The sequence below is a fragment of the Pleurodeles waltl genome, chromosome 6, assembly GCF_031143425.1.
Source record: "Pleurodeles waltl isolate 20211129_DDA chromosome 6, aPleWal1.hap1.20221129, whole genome shotgun sequence".
NCBI lineage: Eukaryota > Metazoa > Chordata > Amphibia > Caudata > Salamandridae > Pleurodeles > Pleurodeles waltl.
The window spans coordinates 1,067,955,142-1,067,980,773 of NC_090445.1; the positions used below are offsets into that span (position 1 = coordinate 1,067,955,142).

At 42.3% G+C, this 25,632-nt stretch overlaps 1 protein-coding gene across 13 annotated transcripts in view; it reads right to left on the reverse strand.

Annotated features, from left to right (window-relative positions):
- The window catches only part of EIF4G3 (eukaryotic translation initiation factor 4 gamma 3), a 906,783-nt gene that overhangs the window by 520,755 nt on the left and 360,396 nt on the right, over positions 1 to 25,632 (reverse strand). For all 13 annotated transcript variants that reach the window (XM_069240075.1, XM_069240074.1, XM_069240071.1 and 10 more), the window contains one exon: positions 3,806 to 3,931. In XM_069240075.1, the coding sequence (XP_069096176.1) occupies positions 3,806 to 3,931 (126 nt within the window). The remainder of the gene's footprint in view (positions 1 to 3,805; positions 3,932 to 25,632) is intronic.

Below are 25,632 nucleotides of genomic sequence, written 5' to 3' on the forward strand. Positions count from 1 at the left end.
AGTTGTGCGGCGCCGTGTTCTCAAACTCAAGAGATACCGACCTATCTACGGATGAACGGCAGTGACTCATGTCATCAACGTCACTTTTTGTGGGACCTCGATGATCTGTGTGACAAAGTGTCCCGAGTTCTGGATCTACAACGTCCTCTTTTCTCTTTCTTTGCTTTAGAGAGAAGGAGCTTTGCCTTCCTTTCTTTCAGAGCCTTTGGATTCATGAGTTGGGAGGATGAACAAGCACAAACACTAAAAGCAAGTACCGTGCAGATCCGTCACTGACATATAATCTCCCCCACACTCTCTACAAGGTTTGAAGCCAGATTTTTGGCGGAGACATAGTAGCACTACAAGAAATGCCCTCAAAACAGTTGGAAAACAACAGAGAAGTAGAAAACCGTTAGCGTCAAAGGTGTGGAAAAAAGGGAACTGATGTCAGCACTCCAGCGTGGACTTCTTATTGCTCCGATGACATCAGATGGAGTTGCATGCAGAGCCGTGCAATTATGATGTCCTTGTCGACGTGGAGAGCTAGGAAAAAAATTCTGTTGAATGCTGGCACATTGGGAGAGTTCATAAGGTGAGGGATCCACAAGTAGTATCCATCAGAATCAAATGTTTTCTCCCAACATGTTTAGTGCTGCAGTGTTTTTTTATGATGCAATCTGTTCAGCTGTGATCAGCAAAAACAATCTATTATCCTACTTTTACCTATAGTATTCCATGTACATTTCTTGTCAACATTTCTGTTTAATCCCAAAAAGTATGCTTTTTTTTCTTTTAAAATCATGATGCTTTTAGCCTGATCTCATGCCCAGAGCTAAATGCACTATTTTCTCTACCCTTATGAGAGGTACTATGTGAGGTTTCCCTAATTTTGTGATATCCAGAAGAAGTCTTGCAAGGTTTAATTGGATTTTTTTTAAATCATGGCAATTTTATGCTAACTTCTTTTGATATCAATCGATATAGCATACATTGGGGATAGACAAAGCATTGGCTCTCCACCATGCAAACCCCAAGTATGCAGCTCTCTCGATTATAATGCTCACAACTATGAGCGGTGAAAGGGTGCCCTCCATAAACTAGCTAAGGAAGGACTGCCTTAGGCTGGGGTCCAATTGCTCTTTTCTATTTGTGTTACTTACCCCCTCTAGCTTCCCTGCTCTCCAAAGGATCACCACCCTCCTTGGACATGCAGATGTGCAGCTGGGTGTTGACTTAGGACAAAGTATAAATTACAGAACATGCACAAATAAGGTTACCACAATACTGTGACAGGGATAAAACTCCCTCTTGATGTGCAGTGCATCAGTGGCCAGGCTGTAACTATATCAAAAACAGGAACACCACTTATTATCTAACACTGTGAGTTGAAATAGACTCCAATTAGTCACACCAATATCTAACACAAGGAGACTAAAGCAGGTGCAAAACGTTACAATATCCTTATGAAATGCACAGTACAGTCTAAATTAAGACAATTAGGCTGCTGCAAGTGCCAATCTGAGGCACAAACATGCCTTTTGTAGGTTTAACAAAAAGCTCCAACCAGCAGGGAGCTAAATAACTTCATCGGACTAAGTTGGCAACAGCTTCTGTTTTAATAGATGTGTCTCAAGATTAGCTGCCCATGAGACATAGGGCGATCCCTATGGCCCCAACAAGCAAACACACTCCCTATTACCAGTGATGAGATGACTAGTGCCAAGAAGAGGACGACCCAGATAAAATGGAGAAAAAAAAACACACACATACACAATCACAGGAGTCAATGGGCTGACCGTGCAAACCAACAAACCTAGCTAACAGATTTTTTCTTGGCCTCCAATCCCAAGCTGCAGCTCCTCCCTATCTCTCTCTGAAAGTGAGCAGACCACTGTAGCAGAGCAGATCAAAAAACAGGCAAGAACTGAGGTCAACAGCAGAATAGAAATCCTCCAGCTACCAGTGAACAGCCCCACTCAGGAGTGGAAAAAGCCCAGGAAAGGAGAGAAATGTTCGGATGAAGTACAAAGACAGAAATATTTTTCAGTACCAGTCAGTGTCAGTGCTGGTATCCACAGCAGCAGCAGCTGCCAGCCATCAGTCTCCATCGCTCAGCAGCCCAGCAGTGGAGAAAGCAACGACCATCTTGATTCGTTGGATGCATCATGTAATTAACATCTAAGGTGATTCTGGCTAGAGCTGGCTTCATCATACATAAACCTCCTTGCCATGTGTGATTCAAAGGGATAAGAATCAGTTTGTGTGGCCTATTCTTAAAATTTAAAGTGAAGTACCTACTCCTGTCTAATGGAATTGGATCATCAAACTTGGGAGATGCATCATACATAGTATTGTGGAACGTCTTAATGACATTTGGTGGTTAGTCTGTAGGTATGAGAACAGCAGAACCTTCATTTTCACTACACAGTCATTCATTTTTGGTGGGTGGGTTGGTTTAATCTGCAGATGGTAGAGTGTCTCCTGTGTCACTCTCATTGCCCCCCTCATTGAACTCTTCATTGGCATCTTCTTTCACATTTCTTTGGCAAGCAAAAGAGGACAACAGATTTACAAGCAGTCATGGGTTTTCATGGAGGAAAACATGAGTAAAGTTTTCCGGGGCCAAGACTGGCTGAAATCCAGCAGATGCAATCCAGTTATTTTTTTTATTTTTATTTTTAATAAGAATGAGACCTCTACCGCTGGTGTAAGCTTTGCAATCAGAAGTAAAATCCTGCATCACTAGTTTAAAAGAGTCAAGAAAGAATATAGAGCACAAAAGGTATAGATTAGAGAAAGGTTAAGCTCTATAGCAAACGCAATACAGATCCTCAGTTTCCTTGCTTTGGATAAAACAAAATCAAAAGATTTTATGTTATTCTGTTGAGTGTTCTGGCTTACATTTGCCGAAAAGGGCTGTTTTCACCTTGTGCAGATAGCCAGGATTATCCTTTAAAAGAGGTATGTATGGTGGAGGTGCAGCCATGGGTGACATTTATGAAATAATGTATTCTTGTAAAAGCCTGTGTAGTTGTCAATCATAATATTATCGACCATGATCTCACCATAGATTTTCTCAACAAGACAGATATCATGAATGCTGCAAGTGATAGCGTGGTTGACTATGTGGTCATCAACTGTTTAGTAAATTAAAGTTTTAATTGTCTTGTAATGACAGTTGAAGCTGTTGAGGACTTCATACCATGACAGTCTGGGAAGACTGTGATACAATTTGGATTGATGAAGGGTGTTTGAGTTTGCATCAAAAGTGACAATAATGGATGTTTAATGGCAAATAAGCTGCATTTTCAAACCAGTGCAGAGGGTTTGAGATAGGACCCAGGTATAAGGTATTTATTCGACCTTTTCATTCTCAAAGTTATCAGAATCTATATGCACCCTCTTCTAGGGCCTTTTCAGAGGAAAAGATCTTGCTTGTCCACCAGTTTTGTGGCACATGCCCTTCATCACAGATCATCTTTTTGGCCCACAGGTTGGTAACGTTTCAAGAGGGATTTTCTAGATTTTGAGGACTGAAACACACTTAACAGCTTGAGGCACCTACATTAGACACTTTTTTACATACCTGTTAGAGATGTGGATTGTGTGCACCAAATTTCCATGCATTTATTTCAGAGTTATCTGTGTATGATACTTGCACATGCAGAATTTTCGATGATGTCATCCTTGTCATAAAACAGATGGTGGTGAAGCCCGGCCCGAACTAAGAAGCTGCCTTAATTAAATGCTGGAACTCTTTATATATTAGTGATAACTCACACAGTATTCCCTTCCCCAAATTATTAGTGAAGACGCCTTTTACCTGAGGAGGGGTTGGTGTGGAACTAGGTCTGCCGATGGGAGGGGTTGGGTTTCTGCTGCCCCCGCTACCAGACATGATCTCCTCTGTGATGTCTTTGCCACCTTGGTTAGGATCCCGGATTCTGATCTGTGAAAACAGTCCCAAGAAGAAATAGGTAATAAAAACTTCAATGTATAAAGAGGTCTTAAACAAGACTGAAAGCATTCAGTAACAACAGAATTATGGATAGGAAATGAACCAAACTGAAGAACAAGTGAAAAGAGGAAGAAAGGCAGACAAGTGAAGCAAAACCAATACTGGAAGCAGCTAATGACATTAAAAGTTTGATAATTAGGTGAGTTGCTATAGGGGAATGAGGAAAAGAGGGCTCAGGAGGTAAGATGAAAGGTGCAGTAGTAAGCAAAACACCAACAGGAAGGATTATAGTCAAAGGAAATTTAAACAGGGAGGAAATTTAAACAGGGAGGAATACAACAAGGGTGTCATTTGTCCACCCTACTTATTAACCTTTACATCAAGCACCTAGCAAATAGGACCAGGAAAAAGCAAGAGATCATCACCATTCTATACTATGAACTGGGTAAAAAAAAGTGTCGCTCTATGTGGATGATCTGCTGTTATATGATCAAGACTGAGTTTCTTCCCTCATACACTTAATTTGGGAAGGTCCCTGGCTACTTAGTAAATCAACAGAAAACTGAACTGATGACACAGAATGACTCATTGAATAACCATTTGGAAAATAAGGTAATTAGATATTTAGGAATTCAGGAGATGAAAGACCTGAATAAAATGGCCCTAACAAACGTCAATAAACCAAGAAACGCTTGCACTCCAGGGATTATCTTCCACTTTCAATATTGAGCAGAACAAAAGTAATTAAAATGAATATTCTCCCTAATTTCACCTTTCAACACGTTACTCTAAGTTTTAGGGCAAACCAATTACAAGGGGAATTGTGCAGGTTTATCTGGGCCTACAAGGATGTGAGAATTCCCTTGAGGAAATTGCATAAGCACAAACTAGAGGGAGGTATAGCATTCCCAGACCTCCAGTTATGCTGCAGGTGTTTCAACTGAAAAATGTAAGAATTTAATTAACAAGTGGCTTTCAGCAGATCTCCTCTCTTTATTAAGCCTGAAGCAAAAATCTTCAGGAGAAGGTAATTACTTCCTTTTCAAATTTGGCCTCCAAAATACTTAAAAAAGATCAGGCTAAGGCCTCTGAATGCGGTGTGCAAGTTTTAGTTCCAAGTTAGGTGGATTTCTGGAATCCAGTACTACAGTAACTTGGCTCTAATATGGTATTCACCAGGAACGCCAGGCTGTCTGCAGGACAAAGTGCCTAGGCCTTTAATGGATGTTGGGATCCTAAGATGGGGACCACTGATGGAGGGGAGGGGTACCCTGAGGTCACGGAAAACACTATTATGCCTCACTGATGATAGTTTCTCAAAACTGAAGTTTTATCAGTTGATGGAGTCGTGAATAGGGCAATGAAGGGAAAGACAGTACGGAATGGGAGGAGAAACTACAAAGGCCCCCCTATTTTAGAAGAAAGAGGGATTCAAATGGTACTGGATGTTAGTGCAAAGTGGACGCCTTACATTGCCAGAGGATACTTGGAGAGTAGACCTGTCATCGCTGGAGCTATCCAGCACCTATGGCAAGTATCAATGTCTACACTTCGGGCTTCTGTAAAATCTGCGCCTTTGAGGAGAAATCATCTATTTACAATATATAGGGCGTAATGGTCTCCGAAGAAGTTGTCGAAGCTGGGAGAGAAGGTGGGGAGGTGCTGCCCAAAATGCAGCTTGGAGAAAGCAGATAACGCCCATCTATTTAGGCAGTGTCCGAGCATCCAATTCTTCTGGCAGGAAGTGGGTAAGATATAACAGATACAATGAAAAAAGAAATCAAGGTAAGCCTTGGACTGGTAACCATTTGTATCCTTGAATGTGAAGAAGCTACAGTCACAATTATTCATATTGATATTAATTCCGCAGAGGGAAACTTGTATGAACTGGGAGTCCAATATTCCACTGACATGCACTGCATGGGCCAGATCATCACAGCAAATTGGTAGGATGGGCTATATTAATGGTTTAGAAAAAAAGAGTTAAGATGTGGGAACCCTTTCTGGCACGGTGTAAGAAATAGCCCAGAAGTCCAAGGATTACAGTAAAAAATAAACAAGGAAGGAGTGCAGAACTTGGGGCTGTGAAAAAGCTAAAAAAATATTGAATAAGGCCTCGATCAGGAGGAAGCGGCCCCCTAGATGGTGGGACCCTGTTGGTATCTCGTAACGTACACCTTGCCTCTTGTCTCCTATGAGGACTTAAAAAAAGTCATTTAAAAAATAAAAAAGTCTCCTCCATGGGGAGTGCTGGGTCTCTGAATTTTTTTTCGAACAGGAGCAATGGGGGCACTTAATAAAGAGATTTAAACACAGGTGAAAATTCAAGTAACTATCAAAACTTTGTCCTTCTTGGTGACTTCCAAAGTGAGCTCCCCCACCCCATATCTTCGGAGCCCAGGGGGATAACAGGCACGGCCCTTCTAATATCTGTAGGTCTGCAAGTTTAAAAGGCTGTTCTGTGGATACCATCAACTCAATTACTCTGACCCCTCCTCCCCACAGGTCCCTGGTCCACCTTCTAAGAAGAAGTCATGAGCCTGGAGGAACAAGCCCAAACCACTTAACGGCCAGTACTCTCCGCAAGCCCAAGCCAAAAGACTTTGCCTAACCTGGAACTTCAGATCTTTGAGGATGTGGTCCTCGATCAGTGCCAGGATTTAATTTCAGCCCTCGAGCAGAGTATTACATCTCAATTAGCCACTATTGCCACTGGACTGACAACTGCAGAAATTCTCTTAGAAACTTGTTTGGGGTCATTGAGATTCTAAGCAATGGGACAATCCCCTAAACCATGTTATCCATGAATTCAACTGTCTGAACTGATGAACCTATCAGCTCAGTGGTAAAAGGCTAAGTGTCTGCAAATGTTTTTCAACAGCTCTAGCTAGACCTCAGAAGGTTACTCAGCCACTCTCAGTTCAGTCTTCCTGACGCCAGGTTTCTAGCTCCAAGGATTATCACAGACAATTCTGTTAAGCCCTCATTGATTAATCTGGACTTAATGCCGAGTCAGCGTCATATGTACTTTTTCTGGTATGAGTTCCCCCTTACAGAGTGTCCACAGGAGTCTTGGAGGGAGCTTAAAAACAAATGTACACATTGGTGCGGTGCTGGGTGGGTATAACTAATGCTATGTTTCATTATGTGATCATTATTGGATGTGCCGATTGGGTGGGTAGAGGTGAGAAAATACACTCAGGGATTGTTTTGTTTTGAATTTTCTTCAGTCTTTGCTGGCTGCCAAGAGTTTCTCATATTTTCTCTACTGCTCATAATACGTCTAAGACCATTACTGTGGTTTCCTTAGGTTATTTCTATAGACCCCCGCAGAGAATGCCTTTTATGAGGACCATCAGCCCACTCTCTTCAAGGCTAGGGTATCACATCTTTTATTAGACAACTCTCAAAGCCAAGAGCAAGGAATATTCCCTATATTGAGGCACACTCCCTCCCCATATCATTGTAAGCAGACAATGCACTTTTAGAAGCTTATAATCAATGATTTTATCATTTTTATGAATGAGTAGGACCTGAAAGTAAATGAGAAAATGTTCTATGATCTGTGGGGCAAGATCGGCTAAAAATCCCTCTCACTTTATTTACACCACCAATGTACTGGCGACCACATCTTTTTTTTAAATTTAGGAATCCTATTTGATGCCATATATAACTGGAAACCTATGTTAACAAATAGGGAAGCCCTTTTAGAGAAATCCATTATTAGCTTGCACTGTGTTTGAAAAAGGTTGAGCTCAAAACCAATGAAACATCTATCTGAGATTTACCTCAGTAAAGGTGTGGCAATTGCAACATATGGGGCAGGTATCTGGGGCATGATTATAACAAAGATCTAATAACAAGTGGAAAACATTTTTTGGTAAAGCTCACAGGTGGTTCCACGTAGTTGCTCCAACTCTGCCACACTGAATTGGGCATTCCATACATGGAGGATTGAATTAAATTCTCCCCTCTTCCCCCCTATTGTGGCATACCATTTGAGCAAGGGAGGTGACCAAACTCAATTAGCTAGTTATAAAGGATTGCCTTCCACTTCAATCCGCTCTACATATCCCATGGTTGTCCTATGTGAAAATAAATTGTGAGGAGATAGGCCATTCCGGTTTGTTTATCACTGCAGAGTCTTGCCACCTTTTTGATAAAGGAACTGTAAAACAACTATTTAATAATAAGGCCTCATTACCTAAAGAGCATACTGATAACCAAAAACCTATGGTGTGTTCATACAAATTGGTCCACACAAATGGCCTACAACAGTATATTTCCTTTATTTTAAGTAGACAGCAACGATTTGTGCTCACTAGGTTTCAATTTTACCTCTGATGTTTAATTTCCCCGCTAAATGGTGCACTCTGTCTGATCTGAGTCTTTGTCCCTGCTATGGGTTTTGAAGTTCAGTAGACCATACATATGTTTGTTTTGCTCCTTTTATCAAACGCCAAGAAGAAAGTTTTTACTGCCAACTGTTAAAGATCTTACATTTTGATAATGTAGACCTGCCCTCTTGTGTTTACAGCAATACGTAGTCCTTTGATATGCTGTATGGTTACCTCTTATCTGGCATATAATTAAACTAAGGAAATGTGTAATATTGTGAAATTGTTGATCGCTGTACAGGTTGATAATTGCATTCTGATATGTGGCACGGTTGCTTCTTATATCTAACATTTTACAACTAAAGAAATGTGGAATACTGTGACTTTTTCGTATGCCATTCAGTTTCGCTTGGGAGAAAGGAGAGATGGAGAGATTTAAAAAAAGGAAGATTGAAGGAAGAGTGGGTTAAGGGAAAATGGTGTACCTTTACAAGCTTTAGCGCATATTTCTCCTTTTTTCCTTTTAACACTCCACTCCCTTCTCCTCAGTGGCATCCCCACAAAACATCTCAATGTTTAGTGTTCTTTTTTTTCCACAATAAATTTTGTTTTCAAATGGGGGCATTTTTCCCCTCCCCAATTCCTGACACCACCATTCCCCTTGTCATTCTTTCTTACCAAGTGCCTTTCTATTGTCTGATAACCTGTTGTGTCTCCTCTTATTACTTCTTGCAGTTCTGAACGGTTCCAAGAGAGACTACGGTGACCCGGTTTGTGGCTTGTTCAATTTTCCTGCTACATTTTTGTTAATATAATTTAACTTTCAGTTACTATTTTATAAATTGTGAAAAGTTTTTTTTTGTTAAGTGTAATGTACCCATACATCTTTGGGCAGAAATGTGTCAATTTGCAAGCCTGACAATTCCACAAGTTAGTTGTGACTGTACAGTTTCATAAAAGCAAATTAGAGCTCAGTTTGAAGGAAGCAGTCCCACTCAATTTACCTCTGTCTGCCAAAACTAGAAACAGCATAAAGCACCCAGACAATTGACAGTCCATAAATCCCTACAGATACTGCTAATCAACCCAATTACATGTCCCTCTGCTTCAAACCACAAAAGTCTTTGAAGGGAAAATTCAAAAGAACAAAGAAAATATAGATTCATAGTATTGTCTTCCTAGAAAATCGACGCAGAATACCAGCATGCACAGGAAAGAAGGGAAAAAAACCTATCCAAATTTGCAGTAACCAGGCAAGCATCACTTCACAGACCAAGGCTGCATCTTATAATGGCATTTATCCCCATCCAGATACTACTCTGTATTTCAGTATTGCACATTTCAGTTGCAGTTCAGAGGGAATTGTTGTTTCTCTTTCATAACTACCTGGAAACCTGGTTATGGAGTAAAATAGCAATCAAAGAAAAGGACAGGCCTATGCAGACAGAAAAATGGTTTGGAAATGGGCACCCGGCTAAATGTTTTCATGACTCTTCAAAATACAGGAGGAGGAAGTCTGGCCTCAGTTTAAGCTTCTCATGAGAACAGATGGACATTGCTGGTGGCATGATTCATCAGGATTGTATAGGCAAGGCACGAATTATAGTTACCCAAAGGCAAAAGTTACAGTTACTTGAGATAACTATAACTGCTAAATCTCTATGGTTTTGTGTCTGTAAAATCTGAACCGAACTACAACGTCCCTGTAGCCTTTTTTTCCAGTGATTATATATATGGGAAATATCACTTACGCAGTGTACATCTGTTTGTGGCATGCTCTGCTGCAGATTCACATGCTGTGCATTAGTCCACCATCTAGTGTTGGGCTCGGAGTGTTACAAGCTGTTTTTCTTCGAAGAAGTGTTTGAGTCACGGGATCGAGTAACTCATCCTCTTTGGTTCCATTGCTCATGGGCATCAACTCCATTGTTAGACTGTTTTCCCACAGAGGGTAAAGGAAGGAGTGAGAGTATATAGGTATAAAGTAAGAGATGTCCATGCAAATGTAAATGTATCTACATATGTACAAATGTTTGTAACTTAAATGACTACAGGCTTCCGGGGAGGAGGGAGGGTGCATGTGAATCTGCAGCAGAACATGCCACGAACAAATGTACACTGGGTAAGATACATTTTCCTTTCGATCGCATGTGTAGCTGCAGATACACATGCTGTGCATAGACTACAAAGCAGGTTGTCCTCCCATAAATTAGCAGTGGTTAGCCTGTAGGAGTTGAAGTTGTTTGAAATAATGTTCTTAGAACAGCTTGACCTACTGTGGCATGTTGTTGTGATAATACGTTTACACAGTAGTGTTTAGTAAATGTATGTGGTGCTGACCATGTAGATGCTTTACATATTTCAGCCATTGGAATATTCCCTAAAAAAGCCATTGTTGCACCTTTTTTCGTTGTAGAATGTGCTTTGGGAGTAACTAAAAGTGGTCTTTTTGCTTTAATATAGCATGTTTGGATGCACCTTACAATCCATCATGCTAAGCCTTGTTTTAATATAGGATTGCCTGTATGAGGGTTTTGGAAAGCTACAAATAGTTGTTTAGTCTTTCTAAACAGTTGTGTTCTGTCTATATAGTACATTAAAGCTCTTTTGATTTCTAATGTATGTAGAGCTCTTTCTGCCACAGAATCTGGCTGTGGGAAGAAGACTGGCAGTTCCACTGTTTGATTTATATGAAATGGTGATACAACTTTTGGTAGAAACTTTGGATTTGTTCTTAGTACAACCTTATGTTTGTCTACTTGAAAGAAAGGTTCTTCAAGAGTAAAGGCTTGGATTTCCCTTAATCTTCTTAAAGAAGTAATTGCCACTAGGAAGGCAACTTTCCAAGTTAGAAATTGAATTTGGCAGGAGTGCATAGGCTCAAATGGTGGTCCCATAAGTCTTGTAATCACTATATTTAGATTCCAAGAAGGAACTGGGGGTGTTCTGGGTGGAATCATGCGTTTTAAGCCTTCCATGAAAGCTTTAATGACAGGAACTCTAAATAAAGAGCTATGATGTAAATTTTGTAAATATGCTGAAATTGCAGTAAGATTAATTTTTATTGAAGAGAATGCTAAATTTGATTTTTGTAAATGAAGTAAATAACATACAATATCTTGTATTGATGCTGTAAGAGGGTCTATATTTTTAGATTGACAGTTATACACTAATACTTTCCATTTGCATGCATAGCATTGTCTAGTAGTGGGTTTTCTTGCTTCCATACATTCTGATGGGAGTTGTAAATATCCAAACTATATGCCTTCAGGAGCCAAATTGCTAGATTGAGTGTCTTGGGATTTGGGTTACTGATTTGACCTCTGTTTTGTGTCAACAGATCTGGTCTGGATGGGAGTTTGGAATGTGGTACTACAGACAGAGCTAATAATGTTGTGTACCAAGGTTGACGTGCCCATGTTGGTGTTTGAGTATCATGTTGAGTGAAGTTTGACGCAACTTGTTGACTAGAAACGGAAGGAGTGGGGGGTAGGGGAAGTGTATGCAAATATCCCTGACCAATTGATCCATAGATCATTCCCCCTGGATAGGGGATGTGGGTGTCTGGATGAGAAGTTTGGGCATTTTGTGTTTTCGCTTGTTGCGAACAGGTCTATGTTTGGTGTTCCCGACTTTTGTAAGTATTTTTAAGTACTTGAGGATGAATCTCCCATTCGTGAGTTTGTAGGTGATTTCTGCTGAGGATATCTGCCAACTGATTGTCTATCCCTGGAATGTATTGTGCCAATAAATTAATTTGGTTGTGGTTTGCCCATTTCCAAATTTTTGGGGCTAGAAGGGACAGTTGGGATGAATGTGTCCCTCCCTGTTTGTTGAGATAATACACGGTTGTCATGTTGTCTGTTTTCATAAAAACATTCTTCTGAGTTTGAAGAGGCTGAAAAGCTTTGAGTACTAGAAAAACAGCTACTAACTCCAAGTGGTTTAAGTGTAGCTGTTTCTGTTTGACACCCTTGAATGTTGTGATTGTTTAGGTGAGCTCCCTAACCAATCATTGATGAATCTGTTGTAATTATGGTCTGAGGCCAGGGTCTTGAAATGGCCGCCCTTTATTTAGATTTGTGGAATTCCACCACTGAAGGGACATGTGTGTTTGGCGGTCTATTAACACTAGATCTTGGAGTTGACCGTGGGCCAGTGACCGTTGTCATGCAAGGCACTGTTGTAAGGGCTGCATGTTTAGTCTTGCATGTGGAACAATTGCAATACACAATGCCATCGTTCCTAAAAGTTTCATGACAAATCTGACAGTGTATTGTTAATTTGTTTGGATTTATGTGATTATATTTTTGAAACATTGTATCCTTTGTGTATTTGGATATGCTAGAACTTGTTGAGCATTTAGTATTGCACCTAAATACTGTTGTATTTGTGCTGGTTGAAGGTGTGATTTTTGGTAGTCTATTAAGAAGTCTAGTGTGTGTAAAGTTTGTATCACATAATGCGTATAATTTTCGAAATGTGTATGACTGCTTGATTTTATTAGCCAATCGTCTAGATATGGAAAGACATGTATATGTTGTCTTCTTAGGTAGGCTGCCACTACTGCTAAGCACTTGATGAATACCCTTGGCGCTGTTGTTATTCCAAAGTGTAACACTTTGAATTGGTAGTGAATGACAAACCTGAGGTACTGTGTGCAGGATGGATGGGTATGGGAAAATACGCATCTTTGAGGTCTAAAGCGGTCATGAAATCTTGTTTTTGTAGTAGTGGGATGACATCCTGTAAAGTTACCATGTGAAAATGTTCTGACAGGATGTAAAGAATGAGGGGCCTGAGGTCTAATATTGGCCTGAGGGTGCCATCTTTTTTGGGAATTAGAAACTATAGTGAATTAACTCCTGTTCATATTTGAGATTGTGGAACTAATTATATTGCTTGTATGAGTAGTAAATATTGGACCTCTTCTTGTAACAGAATTGTGTGTTCTGTGGATAGTTTATGTAACCTTGGTGGAATATTTGGAGGAGTGTTTATCAAATCTAGGCAACAGCCATTGCGGATAATTGATAGCACCTAGTTGTCTGTGGTAATATTTTGCCAATTTTTATGGAACTGTTGTAGTCTTTCCCCTACAGGAGAGGTGTGGAGTGGAAGGGAATGAGGGAAGTCACTGTTTTGGGTGCTGTGGAGGCTGCTCAGAGGCCTGGAATTTCCCTCTATTTTTGGGGTATTGTCCTCTGTATGAGCCTCTAAAACTACCAATTTGGTATTGCTGTTGGTAGGCTGGCTTTGTCTGAGAGGTTGATGCCTCTGACGGCTGTGTTCTGAAACCACCTCGAAACTGAGGTTTACAAAATGACCCCCTACATGGTGCAACGTGGAGTGCACCCATTGCCTTTGCTGTGTGAGAGTCTTTTCGCAATTTTTCGAAGGCTGTGTCTACTTCTGGCCCAAAAACATGTTTTTTGTTGAACGGCATGTTCAACACAGCCTGCTGTATTTCTGGCTTGAATCCAGAAGATCGGAGCCATGCATGTCTACATATAGTGACTGCAGTGTTGACACTCATAGCAGCGGTGTCTGCTGCATCTAGGGCAGATCTTATCTGGTTGTTTGTAATGGCTTGCCCTTCCTCCACTACCTGTTGTGCCCTTTTCGGGTGTTCTCTGGGGAGATGCTGTATTATTTCCTGCATCTCGCCCCAATGGGCTCTGTCATAGCGGGCTAATAGTGCTTGCGAGTTGGCTATCCTCCACTGATTTGTTGCATGGGATGCAAATCGTTTCCCTGCAGCATCAAATTTCTTGCTTTCTTTATCAGGAGGGGGTGCATCTCCTGATGACTGACTATTTGCCCTCTTCCTGGCAGCGCTAACTACAACAGAATCAGGATGTACCTGATCGGTGATATAATCAGGGTCAGAGGGTGCAGGTTTATATTTTTTCTCTATTCTAGGTGTTATGATGCGTGCCTTTACGGGTTTGCTGAAGATTTTTACCATGCCTGGGAGCATTGGGAGGCACTGGTACCTAGAATGAGTTGAGGATAGAGTGTTGAATAAAAAATCCTCTTCTAGTGGCTCTGTATGCATGGTAACACCATATGCTGCAGCCCTAGTTATAACCTGGTTATAGACTGCACTATCCTCAGGTGGTGATGGTTCAGAGGGATAACTGTCTGGATCATTACTTGGAATGGGACCAGGGTCATAAAGATCCCATGGATCAACAGAGTCCTGCTGTGAATCATCTAAATGAGTGGGTGAATGCATTGGTGTAGGGCTAGTAGGAGAAGAGGTAGGTAGGTGGGGAGAATGAGGAGGAGGGTGAGGAGGAGAAGATGGAGGCAGTGGTAGTTTCTCCTTCTACTTTTGCTGGAGGCTGCATAGATTGAATTCCTCCTGAAAAGCCAGCTTCCTCTGGGTTTTTAAAGGAGGTGCTGTAATAATTCTTCCAGTTTTTTTATGGACGTGAAACCTGGATTGTCTTTCATCCATAATTTCTCAAATTGGTTCTACCTCCAACTCTTCTTCAGAGGTTTTGTGGCTTTCTTTAAGTCTCATTGAAAGTCCATGCTCCTCTGTGTAGGTTGGTCTTCTCAGATCCGAAGCGTGCTTTTTCGGGATCTAAAAAGATGAGGAGGATGAATGTTTCGGCTCCGAAACTGGCTTTCTTATTTTCGACTCCGAAAATTGATCTTTACTGGAGTCGGAAAAGGAAATTTTTGTTGTGTCCGAGGTTTTAGGAGGAGTGGCCTTTTTCTGTGCCGAACTGGGAGGTTGATCACTAACAGTCTTTTTTCGGGCAGAGCCATCGCCTTCTGGCAGTGGCGTACCCAAGGCCTTTTGTTTTTTCTTTTATGAAAAAACACATGCCATCGAATATATATATCTATATATATATATGGAAAATGTCACTTACCCAGTGTACATCTGTTCGTGGCATGAGACGCTGGAGATTCACATGCTGTGCATATCCCGCCATCTAGTGTTGGGCTCGGAGTGTTACAAGTTGTTTTTCTTCGAAGAAGTCTTTTCGAGTCACGAGATCGAGGGACTCCTCCCCTTTCGGCTCCATTGCGCATGGGCGTCGACTCCATCTTAGATTGTTTTCCCCGCAGAGGGTGAGGTAGGAGTTGTGTATATAGTAATAGTGCCCATGCAATGGAGTAAGTATGTATGTACATAATGTGATTAAAAGTGTTATATTTACAAGTTTACAAATGTACATGTTTATTTTATCAACTTATAACGGCTACAGGCTCCCGGGGAGGTGGGAGGGCGCATGTGAATCTGCAGCGTCTCATGCCACGAACAGATGTACACTGGGTAAGTGACATTTTCCGTTCGATGGCATGTGTAGCTGCAGATACACATGCTGTGCATAGACTAGTAAGCAGTTATATCCCCAAAAGCAGTGGTTTAGCCTGTAGGAGTTGAAGTTGTTTGAAATAATGTTCGTAATACTGCCTGTCCTACTGTGGCTTGTTGTGTTGTTAACACATCCACACAGTAATGTTTAGTGAATGTATGAGGCGCAGACCATGTGGCTTCCTTACAGATTTCTGTCTTTGGTATAGTTCCTAGAAAGGCCATGGTGGCACCTTTCTTCATAGTGGAGTCTCCCTTTGGTGTAATAGGCAGTTGTCTCTTTGCTTTAACATAACAGGTTTGAATACATTTAACTATCCATCTGGCAATGCCTTGTTTGGATATTGGATTCCCTGCATGAGGTTTTTGGAAAGCTACAAACAATTGTTTTGTGAATTTGTTTGGTTCTATCAATGTAATACATTAGTGCTCTTTTTATGTCTAATGTATGTAATGCTCTTTCAGCTACAGAGTCTGGTTCTGGAAAGAACACTGGGAGTTCCACCGTTTGATTTAAGTGGAACGGTGATATAACTTTTGGCAAAATTTTGGGATTTTTGCATAGAACCTGTTTGTGTATTTGTATAAAGGGTTCCTGTATGGTAAAGGCTTGTATTTCACTTACTCTTCTGAGAGATGTGATAGCTATTAGGAAGGCTACTTTCCAGGTTAAGTATTGAATTTCACAAGAGTGCATGGGTTCAAATGGTGGACCCATGAGTCGTGTTAATACAATAGTGAGGTTCCACGAAGGAACTGGTGGTGTTCTTGGTGGAATGATCCTTTTTAGACCCTCCATAAATGCTTTTATGACTGGGATTCTAAATAGTGAAGTTGAATGTGTAATTTGCAGATAGGCAGAAATTGCTGTGAGATGTATTTTAATGGATGAAAAAGCTAACTTAGACTTTTGTAAGTGTAGTAAGTAGCTTACAATGTTTTTCGCGAACGCGTGTAATAGTTGAATTTGATTAGTATGACCGTAATAAACAAATTGTTTCCATTTATTTGCGTAGCAATGTCTTGTAGTAGGTTTTCTAGCCTGTTTGATGACCTCCATACATTCTTGTGTAAGGTCTAGATGTCCGAATTCTAAGACTTCAGGAGCCAGATTGCTAGATTGAGCGATGCTGGATTCGGATGTCTGATCTGTTGTTTGTGTTGAGTTAAAAGATCTGGTCTGTTTGGTAGTTTGATATGAGGAACTACTGACAGGTCTAGTAGTGTTGTGTACCAAGGTTGTCGTGACCAAGTTGGTGCTATTAGTATTAGTTTGAGTTTGTTTTGACTCAATTTGTTTACTAGATACGGAAGGAGTGGGAGAGGGGGGAAAAGCGTAAGCAAATATCCCTGACCAACTCATCCATAATGCATTGCCCTTGGAGTGAGGCTGTGGGTACCTGGATGCGAAGTTTTGGCATTTTGCGTTTTCTTTTGTTGGGAATAGGTCTATTTGCGGTGTTCCCCAGTTTTGGAAGTAGGTTTGTAGTATCTGGGGATGAATTTCCCATTCGTGGATCTGTTGGTGATCTCGAATGAGATTGTCTGCTAACTGGTTTTGAATTCCTGGTATGTATTTGCGCTATTAGGCGAATGTGATTGTGAATCGCCCAATGCCAAATCTTCTGTGCTAAGAGACACAACTGTGTTGAGTGTGTGCCTCCCTGTTTGTTTAGGTAATACATTGTTGTCATGTTGTCTGTTTTGACAAGAATGTGTTTGTGGGCTATTAGTGGTTGAAATGCTTTTAATGCTAGAAACACTGCTAGTAGTTCTAGTTGATTTATATGAAGTTGTTTTTGCTGAGTGTCCCATTGTCCCTGGATGCTGTGTTGGTTGAGATGTGCTCCCCACCCTACCATGGAAGCATCTGTTGTGATCACGTATTGAGGCACTGGGTCTTGGAAGGGCCACCCTTGGTTTAAATGTATAGGATTCCATCATTGAAGCGAGGTGTGTGTTTGGCAGTCTATCAACACTAGATCCTGAAGTTGACCCTGTGCTTGTGTCCATTGTGTCGCTAGGCACTGTTGTAAGGGCCGCATGTGTAATCTTGTGTTTGGGACAATGGCTATGCATGAAGACATCATGCCTAGAAGTTTCATCACTAATTTTACTTGATATTGTTGGTTTGGGTGCATGCTTTGTATTATATTTTGGAATGCTTGTACCTTGGAGTGGCAATCCCTTTTTTTGTGTTGATTGTTGCTCCTAAGTATTGTTGTATTTGACACGGTTGTAAGTGTGATTTTAGGTAGTTTATTGAGAACCCTAATTTGTGAAGGGTTTCTATGACGTATTTTGTGTGTTGAAGACACTGTTTCTGAGTGTTTGTTTTTATTAACCAATCGTCTAGATACGAGAATACGTGTATGTGCTGTCTTCTGATATGTGCCGCTACTACTGCAAGGCATTTTGTAAATACGATTGGTGCTGTTGTTATCCCAAATGGTAACACTCTGAATTGGTATTGTACTCCTTGGATTACAAACCTCAAGTATTTCCTATGTGAAGGATGTATGTAGATCTAATGTTGACATGTAGTTTTGTTGTTTGAGCAAGGGGATCACGTCTTGAAGTGTTACCATGTGAAAGTGATCTGATTTGATGTAAAGATTTAGTGTTCTGAGATCTAAGATGGGTCTCAGAGTTTTGTCCTTTTTGGGTATTAGAAAATACAGGGACTAAACACCTGTTCCTTTCTGATGGTTGGGTACGAGTTCTATTGCCTCTTTTTGTAACAACGCTTGGACTTCTAGTTGTAATAGATCTAAGTGCTGTTTGGACATGTTGTGTGTTCTTGGAGGCACATTTGGTGGTAATTGTAGGAATTCTATGCAATAACCATGTTGGATAATGGCTAGGACCCATGAGCCTGTAGTTATTTCTTCCTACTTTTTGTAATAATCTGTGAGTCTCCCCCCCACTGGTGTTGTGTGTTGGATATTTGTGACATTGAAGTCACTGTTTAGTTTGTGGGGCCTTTGGAATTTCCCTCTGGTTTTAGGGAACTGTCCACCTCTATATTGTCCCCGAAAGCCTCCTCTTTGATACTGGCCCTGGTATGTGGGTCTGGCTTGTGAGGTTGAGGGTTCTGTGCTTTGGGCTCGAAACCCCCCTCTAAAGTGTGGCTTTCTAAAGGTGCCTCTGCTTTGTGGGGAGTAGAGCGCGCCCTTGTCTTTGGCTGTGTCAGTGTCCTCCTTTAGCTTCTCTATAGCTGTATCCACCTCCGGCCCAAACAACTGTTGTCCATTAAAAGGCATATTAAGCACAGCCTGTTGGATCTCTGTCTTAAATCCGGAGGTGCGGAGCCATGCGTGTCTCCGAATAATGACCGCGGTATTCACAGTCCTGGCGGCTGTGTCCGCTGCGTCCATTGCCGATCGTATCTGGTTTTGGAGATACTTTGGCCCTCCTCCACCACTTGCTGTGCACGCTTTTGAAAGTCCTTGGGAAGATGTTCAATAAAATGCTGCATTTCATCCCAATGAGCCCTGTCATATCTTGCCAATAAAGCCTGTGAATTGGCAATGCGCCATTGATTGGCTGCCTGTGCTGCAACTGTTTTCCCCGCTGCATCAAACTTTCGACTTTCTTTGTCGGGTGGTGGTGCATCCCCAGAAGTCTGTGAGTTTGCCCTTTTGTGTGCTGCGCCTACTACCACTGAGTCAGGTGTTAGTTGTTGCGTGATGTACAGAGGGTCCGTAGGGGGAGGCTTGTACTTTTTTTCCACCATAGGTGTAAAGGCTCTGCATTTTACGGGGTCTTGAAACACTTGTTTTGCGTGTTTTAACATCCCTGGTAACATCGGCAGACTCTGGTACTGGCTGTGTGTTGACGACAAAGTATTAAATAAAAAGTCATCCTCAATAGGTTCAGCATGCAGTGCTACATTGTGAAAAGTAGCTGCTCTGGACACCACCTGCATGTAAGCAGTACTGTCTTCAGGTGGTGACGGTCTTGCCGGGTAGCAGTCTGAGCTATTGTCAGATACTGGTGCATCATATAGATCCCATGCATCTGGGTCATCTTGGGTCATCCCTGTGTGCGTTGGAGATTGCATCATAGGGGGTGTTACAATTGGTGATAATTGCGGTGAGTGCTGTGGCGAAAAACGTGGTGGAGTTTTTTATTTCGCCACCTTTGTTTTTGGCTGTTTCTCTGTGTCTCTGTGTCTTGGAAAGCAAGTTTCCTTTTCATTTTAATGGGGGGGAAGAGTTCCTATTTTCCCTGTTTCTTTTAGAATATGGAGCCTTCTTTGTGTATAGTCTGGCTCCCCCATCAATCAATCTCGAATTCTTGTCCAAATTTATGGCCTTGTAGCAGTGCTGAAAGGCCTTGTTCTTCGGAATAAGAACTTTGTTTCGGCTCCGATGCTGGGTGTTTCGGCACCAAAACTTTTTCCACAGTCTTTTCCGGCTCCGAAGCCACCTTTTTTGGTTTCGGGGTGCCGATCTATCAGTGTCGACTTTGCTCGGAGCCGGTATCTCGGTGTCGAGTTTGGTCGGAGCCAGTATCTCGGTGCCGAGTATACTCTGTGCCGGTATCTCGGCCGGAGTCGGTGCCAATGGTTGGTCACCGAGTTTACGGGTTAAGCCATGGCCTGCCGGCGGTGGCGTCCCCTGGGCCTTCATGATTTTGGCGTGAGTTTTGGCCGGGGCAGGTTTACTCACGGTGTTCGCCGGCTGCTCACTTTCGGCCTCGTCCAAGTCCAAATTGGCAATGGAGAAAGTCTCTTCGACGTCGTGGTGTCCTGACGGCGTCGATGCCATTTGAAGCCTTCGAGCTCTCCGGTCCCGTAGCGTCTTCTTCGACCGAAATGCCCGACAGGCCTCGCAAGTATCCTCTTTATGTTCCGGGGACAAACACAAATTACAGACCAAATGCTGATCTGTGTAAGGATAGTTATTGTGGCATTCAGGGCAGAAGCGGAATGGGGTCCGTTCCATGAGCCTTGAAGACGCACGCGGTCGGGCCGACCAGGCCCCGCCGCGGGATAGAAGCCCCGAAGGGCTACCGGAGCTCTTCTTTTATTCGGTGCCGATCTGCTATAGCTAACCGATACCGAACGCCAACAATACCGTCGAATTTTCTGAGATTTAACTAACTTTCCAAACCAAAACACGGAGCGAAGAGGAACACGTCCGAACCCGATGGCGGAAAGAAAACAATCTAAGATGGAGTCGACGCCCATGCGCAATGGAGCCGAAAGGGGAGGAGTCCCTCGATCTCGTGACTCGAAAAGACTTCTTTGAAGAAAAACAACTTGTAACCCTCCGAGCCCAACACTAGATAGCGGGATATGCACAGCATGTGTATCTGCAGCTACACATGCCATCGAACATATATATACATATACACACACACACACACACACACATATATATATGAAAAATGTCACTTACGCAGTGTACATTTGTTCGTGGCATGTTACGCTGCAGATTCACATGCTGTGCACTGTTCCTGCCATCTAGTGTTGGGCTCGGAGTGTTACAAGTTGTTTTTCTTCAAAGAAGTCTTTTCGAGTCACCGGACCGAGTGACTCCTTCCTTTCGGCTCCATTGCACATGGGCATCGACTCCAACTTAGATTGTTTTCCCGCAGAGGCTGAGGTAGGAGTGGTAGAGTGAGAATAGTAAAGATGTCCATGCAATGGAATAGATATGTAAGTACATATTTTGCGGTAAAGGAATGTTTATTTACATATATACCATTTCTTATTGCAACTTAAACGGCTACAGGGTCCCGGGAAGGTGGGAGGGCGCATGTGAATCTGCAGCAGAACATGCCACGAACAGATGTACACTGGGTAAGTGGCACTTTCCGTTCAGTGGCATGTGTAGCTGCAGATACACATGCAATGCATAGACTACAAAGCAGTGGCATGTGCAGCTGCAGATACACATGCAATGCATAGACTACAAAGCAGTAATCCTCCCAAAAGCGGTGGTCAGCCTGTAGGAGTTGAAGTTGTTTGAAATAATGTTCTTAGTACAGCCTGTCCTACTGTGGCTTGTTGTGTTGCTAACACATCTACACAGTAGTGTTTGGTAAAAGTATGAGGTGTGGACCAAGTGGCTGCCTTACAAATCTCTGTCATTGGTATGTTACCCAGAAAGGCCATTGTTGCTAATTTCTTTCTAGTGGAGTGTGCCTTTGGTGTAATGAGTAGTTCTCTTTTAGCTTTTAGGTAACAAGTTTGAATGCATTTAACTATCCATCTGGCAATGCCTTGTTTGGATATAGGGTTACCAGCATGGGGTTTCTGGAATGCGACAAACAATTGTTTAGTTTTACGAAATGGTTTTGTTCTGTCTATATAGTATATATTAGAGCTCCTTTAATGTCTAATGTATGCAGTGCTCTTTCTGCCACGGAGTCTGGCTGTGGGAAGAAGACTGGGAGTTCCACTGTTTGGTTTAAATGAAACTGTGAAATGACTTTTGCTAGAAATCTTGGATTTGTGCAGAGAACAACTTTATGTTTGTGTACCTGTATAAAAGGTTCCTCAATAGTGAAAGCCTGTATTTCACTAACTCTTCGTAGTGAAGTGATAGCTACTAGAAATGCCACTTTCCAAGTTAAGAATTGGATTTGACAAGAATGCATGGGTTCAAAAGGTGGTCCCATGAGTCGTGTAAGTACAATATTAAGATTCCACGAGGGTACTGGTGGAGTTCTCGGAGGTCTGATCCTCTTTAGTCCTTCCATGAAGGCTTTAATGACTGGTATTCTAAATAGTGATTTTGTGTGTTTAATTTGCATCCAACGGTGTGATGTGTTTTGCTTGGCAGTAGATAACAAATCCTTTCCATTTATTAGCATAGCAATGCCTGGTGGTAGGTTTTCTTGCCTGTTTAATGACTTCCATACATTCGTTTGGAAGATTTAGATAGCCAAACTCTAAGACTTCAGGAGCCAGATTGCTAGATTGAGCATTGCTGGATTGGGGTGTCTGATCTGTTTGTGTTGCGTTAACAGGTCTGGTCTGTTTGGAAGTTTGATGTGAGGTACTACTGAGAGGTCCAACAGTGTGGTGTATAACGGTTGGCGTGCCCACGTTGGTGCTATGAGTATTAGTTTGAGTTTGTTTTGACACAGTTTGTTGACTAGAAAAGGAATGCGTGGGAGAGGGGGAAAAGCGTAAGAAAATATCCCTGACCAATTGATCCATAGAGCATTGCCCTTGGACTGAGGGTGTGGGTACCTGGATGCAAGGTTCTGGCATTTTGCGTTTTGGTTTATGGCGAACAGATCTATGTCTGGTGTCCCCCACTGGCGAAAGTATTTTTGTAGTATCTGGGGATGTATTTCCCACTCGTGAGTTTGCTGGTGATCTCGACTGAGATTGTCCGCTAACTGATTGTGAATGCCTGGGATGTATTGCGCTATTAGGCGAATATTGTTGTGAATTGCACAATGCCAAATTTTTTGTGCTAGGAGGCAAAGTTGTGATGAGTGCGTTCCCCCAGGTTTGTTTAGGTAGTACATTGTTGTCATATTGTCCGTTTCGACAAGAATGTGTTTGTGAGCTAGAAGAGGTTGAAAAGCTTGCAGTGCTAGGAAAACTGCTAGTAGCTCTAAGTGGTTTATGTGTAGCTGTTTCTGCTGGTTGTCCCACTGTCCTTGTATACTGTGATTGTCGAGGTGTGCTCCCCACCCAATCATCAATGCATCTGTTGTGAGAATGGCGTGAGGCACAGGGTCTTGAAAAGGCTGCCCTTTGTTTAAATTTATGGGGTTCCACCACTGAAGCGAATAGTGTGTCGGGCGGTCTACCAACACTAGATCTTAGAGGTGACCCTGTGCCTGCGACCATTGTTTTGCAAGGCACTGCTGTAAGGGCCGCACGTGTAACCGTGCGTTTGGGACAATTGCGATGCATGATGCCATCATGCCTAGGAGTCTCATCACAAATCTGACTGTGTAATGTTGATTTGGTTGTATTTTTGGTACCATGGTGTGAAATGATTGTACCCTTTGTGGGCTTGGACTTGCAATCGCTTTTTGAGTGTTTAGTGTAGCTCCCAAGTATTGCTGAGTTTGGGATGGTTGCAAGTGTGATTTTTGGTAATTTATAGAAAACCCTAGTGTGTGTAGGGTATTTATTATGTAATGTGTGTGATTTTGACACTGTTGTTGAGTGTTGTCCTTTATTAGCCAATCGTCGAGATATGGGAATACATGCATGTGTTGTCTCCTTATGTATGCCGCTACCACAGCAAGGCATTTTGTAAATACTCTGGGAGCTGTTGTTATTCCGAAGGGTAAATACCTTGAATTGGTAAAGTTTTTCTTGCATAACAAACCTGAGGTATTTTCTGTGAGATGGATGGATGGGTATATGAAAATTACTGATCTCTTAAATCGAGTGTTGACATGTATTCTCCCTGTTTTAGTAATGGGACTACATCTTGTAGTGTCACCATGTGAAAGTGTTCTGATTTCATGTATAGGTTGAGGGTCCTGAGATCTAATATTGGTCTTAGTGTTTTGTCCTTTTTGGGAATAAGGAAGTACAGGGTATAGACCCCTGTTCCTTTTTGTAGATGAAGTACTAATTCAATGGCCTGTTTTGTTAAGTGCTTGCACGTCTGCTTGTAACAAAGCTAGGTGTTGCAACGATAGTTTGTGTTCTTTTGGGGGAATATCTGGAGGAAAATGTGTGAATTCTATGCAGTAACCATGTTGGATAATTGATAGTACCCATGTGTCTGTTATGTTTGACCACTGATTGTGGAACATTTCCAGTCTTCCTCCCACAGAGGATGTGTGTTGGGGGAAGTTGATGGCAATGTCACTGCTTGGTGTTAGTGGCCTGCTTTGGAATTTTCCCCTGGACCTTGGGAATTGTTCTCTGAAGGACCCGCAAAACCTCCCTCTCTGATACTGTGATTGGTATGAGGGTTTTGTTTAAGAGGGGGATGGTTCTGATGATTGTGGTCTAAAACCTCCCCTATACTGCAGTTTTCTGAAGGTCCCTCTATATTGGGATGAGTAAAGCGCTCCCATCGCTTTGGCTGTATCAGTGTCTTTCTTCATCTTTTCAATGGCTGTGTCCACTTCTGTGCCAAATAGTTGTTGCTGGTTGAATAGCATATTGAGGACAGCCTGTTGAATCTCTGGTTTGAAACCTGAGAATCTAAGCCATGCATGGCTTCTGATTGTCACTGCAGTGTTCACTGTTCTTGCTGCAGTATCGGCGGAATCTAATGCAGATCTTATTTGATTATTAGTTATCGCCTGACCCTCCTCTACCACTTGCTGAGCTCTTTTCTGATATTCTTTGGGGAGATGTTGGATAATGTCACTCGTCTTGTCCCAATGAGCTCGGTCATATCTTGCAAGGAGGGCCTGAGAGTTTGCTATGCGCCACTGATTGTCAGCTCGCGATGCTACCCTCTTTCCTGCCGCATCGAACTTCTTACTCTCCTTATCTGGAGGTGGTGCATCTCCAGATGACTGCGAGTTGGCTCTCTTTCTCGCTGCGCTGACCACTACCGAGTCTGGGGGCAGCTGATGGGTGATGAATACTGGGTATGACGGTGGTGGCTTGTATTTCTTTTCCACTCTTGGTGTTATGGGTCTTCCCTTCACGGGCTCCTGAAAAATCTGTTGGGCATGTTTAAGCATGCCTGGCAGCATAGGCAGACATTGGTAGGAAGCATGCGTCGAGGACAAGGTATTAAAGATAAAGTCGTCCTCTAATGGCTCTGTGTGCAGGCTCACGTTGTGGAATGCAGCAGCCCTAGCCAAGACCTGAGTGTAGGAGGTGCTATCTTCGGGTGGAGAGGGTTTAGAAGGATAGCACTCTGGGCTATTGTCTGACACAGGGTCATCATAGAGGTCCCATGGGTCTGTATCCTGTTGCGACTGCACAGTGTGTGTGGGTGACTGTGCAGTGGGTGTGGCAAGAGGAGATAGTTCTTTGAGGCAAATGCGGAGGAGAATGTGATGGGGAAAACTGGTGTGGCAGAGATTTTTCTCTGGCCACCTTAGCCTTTGGCTGCTCAGTGTCT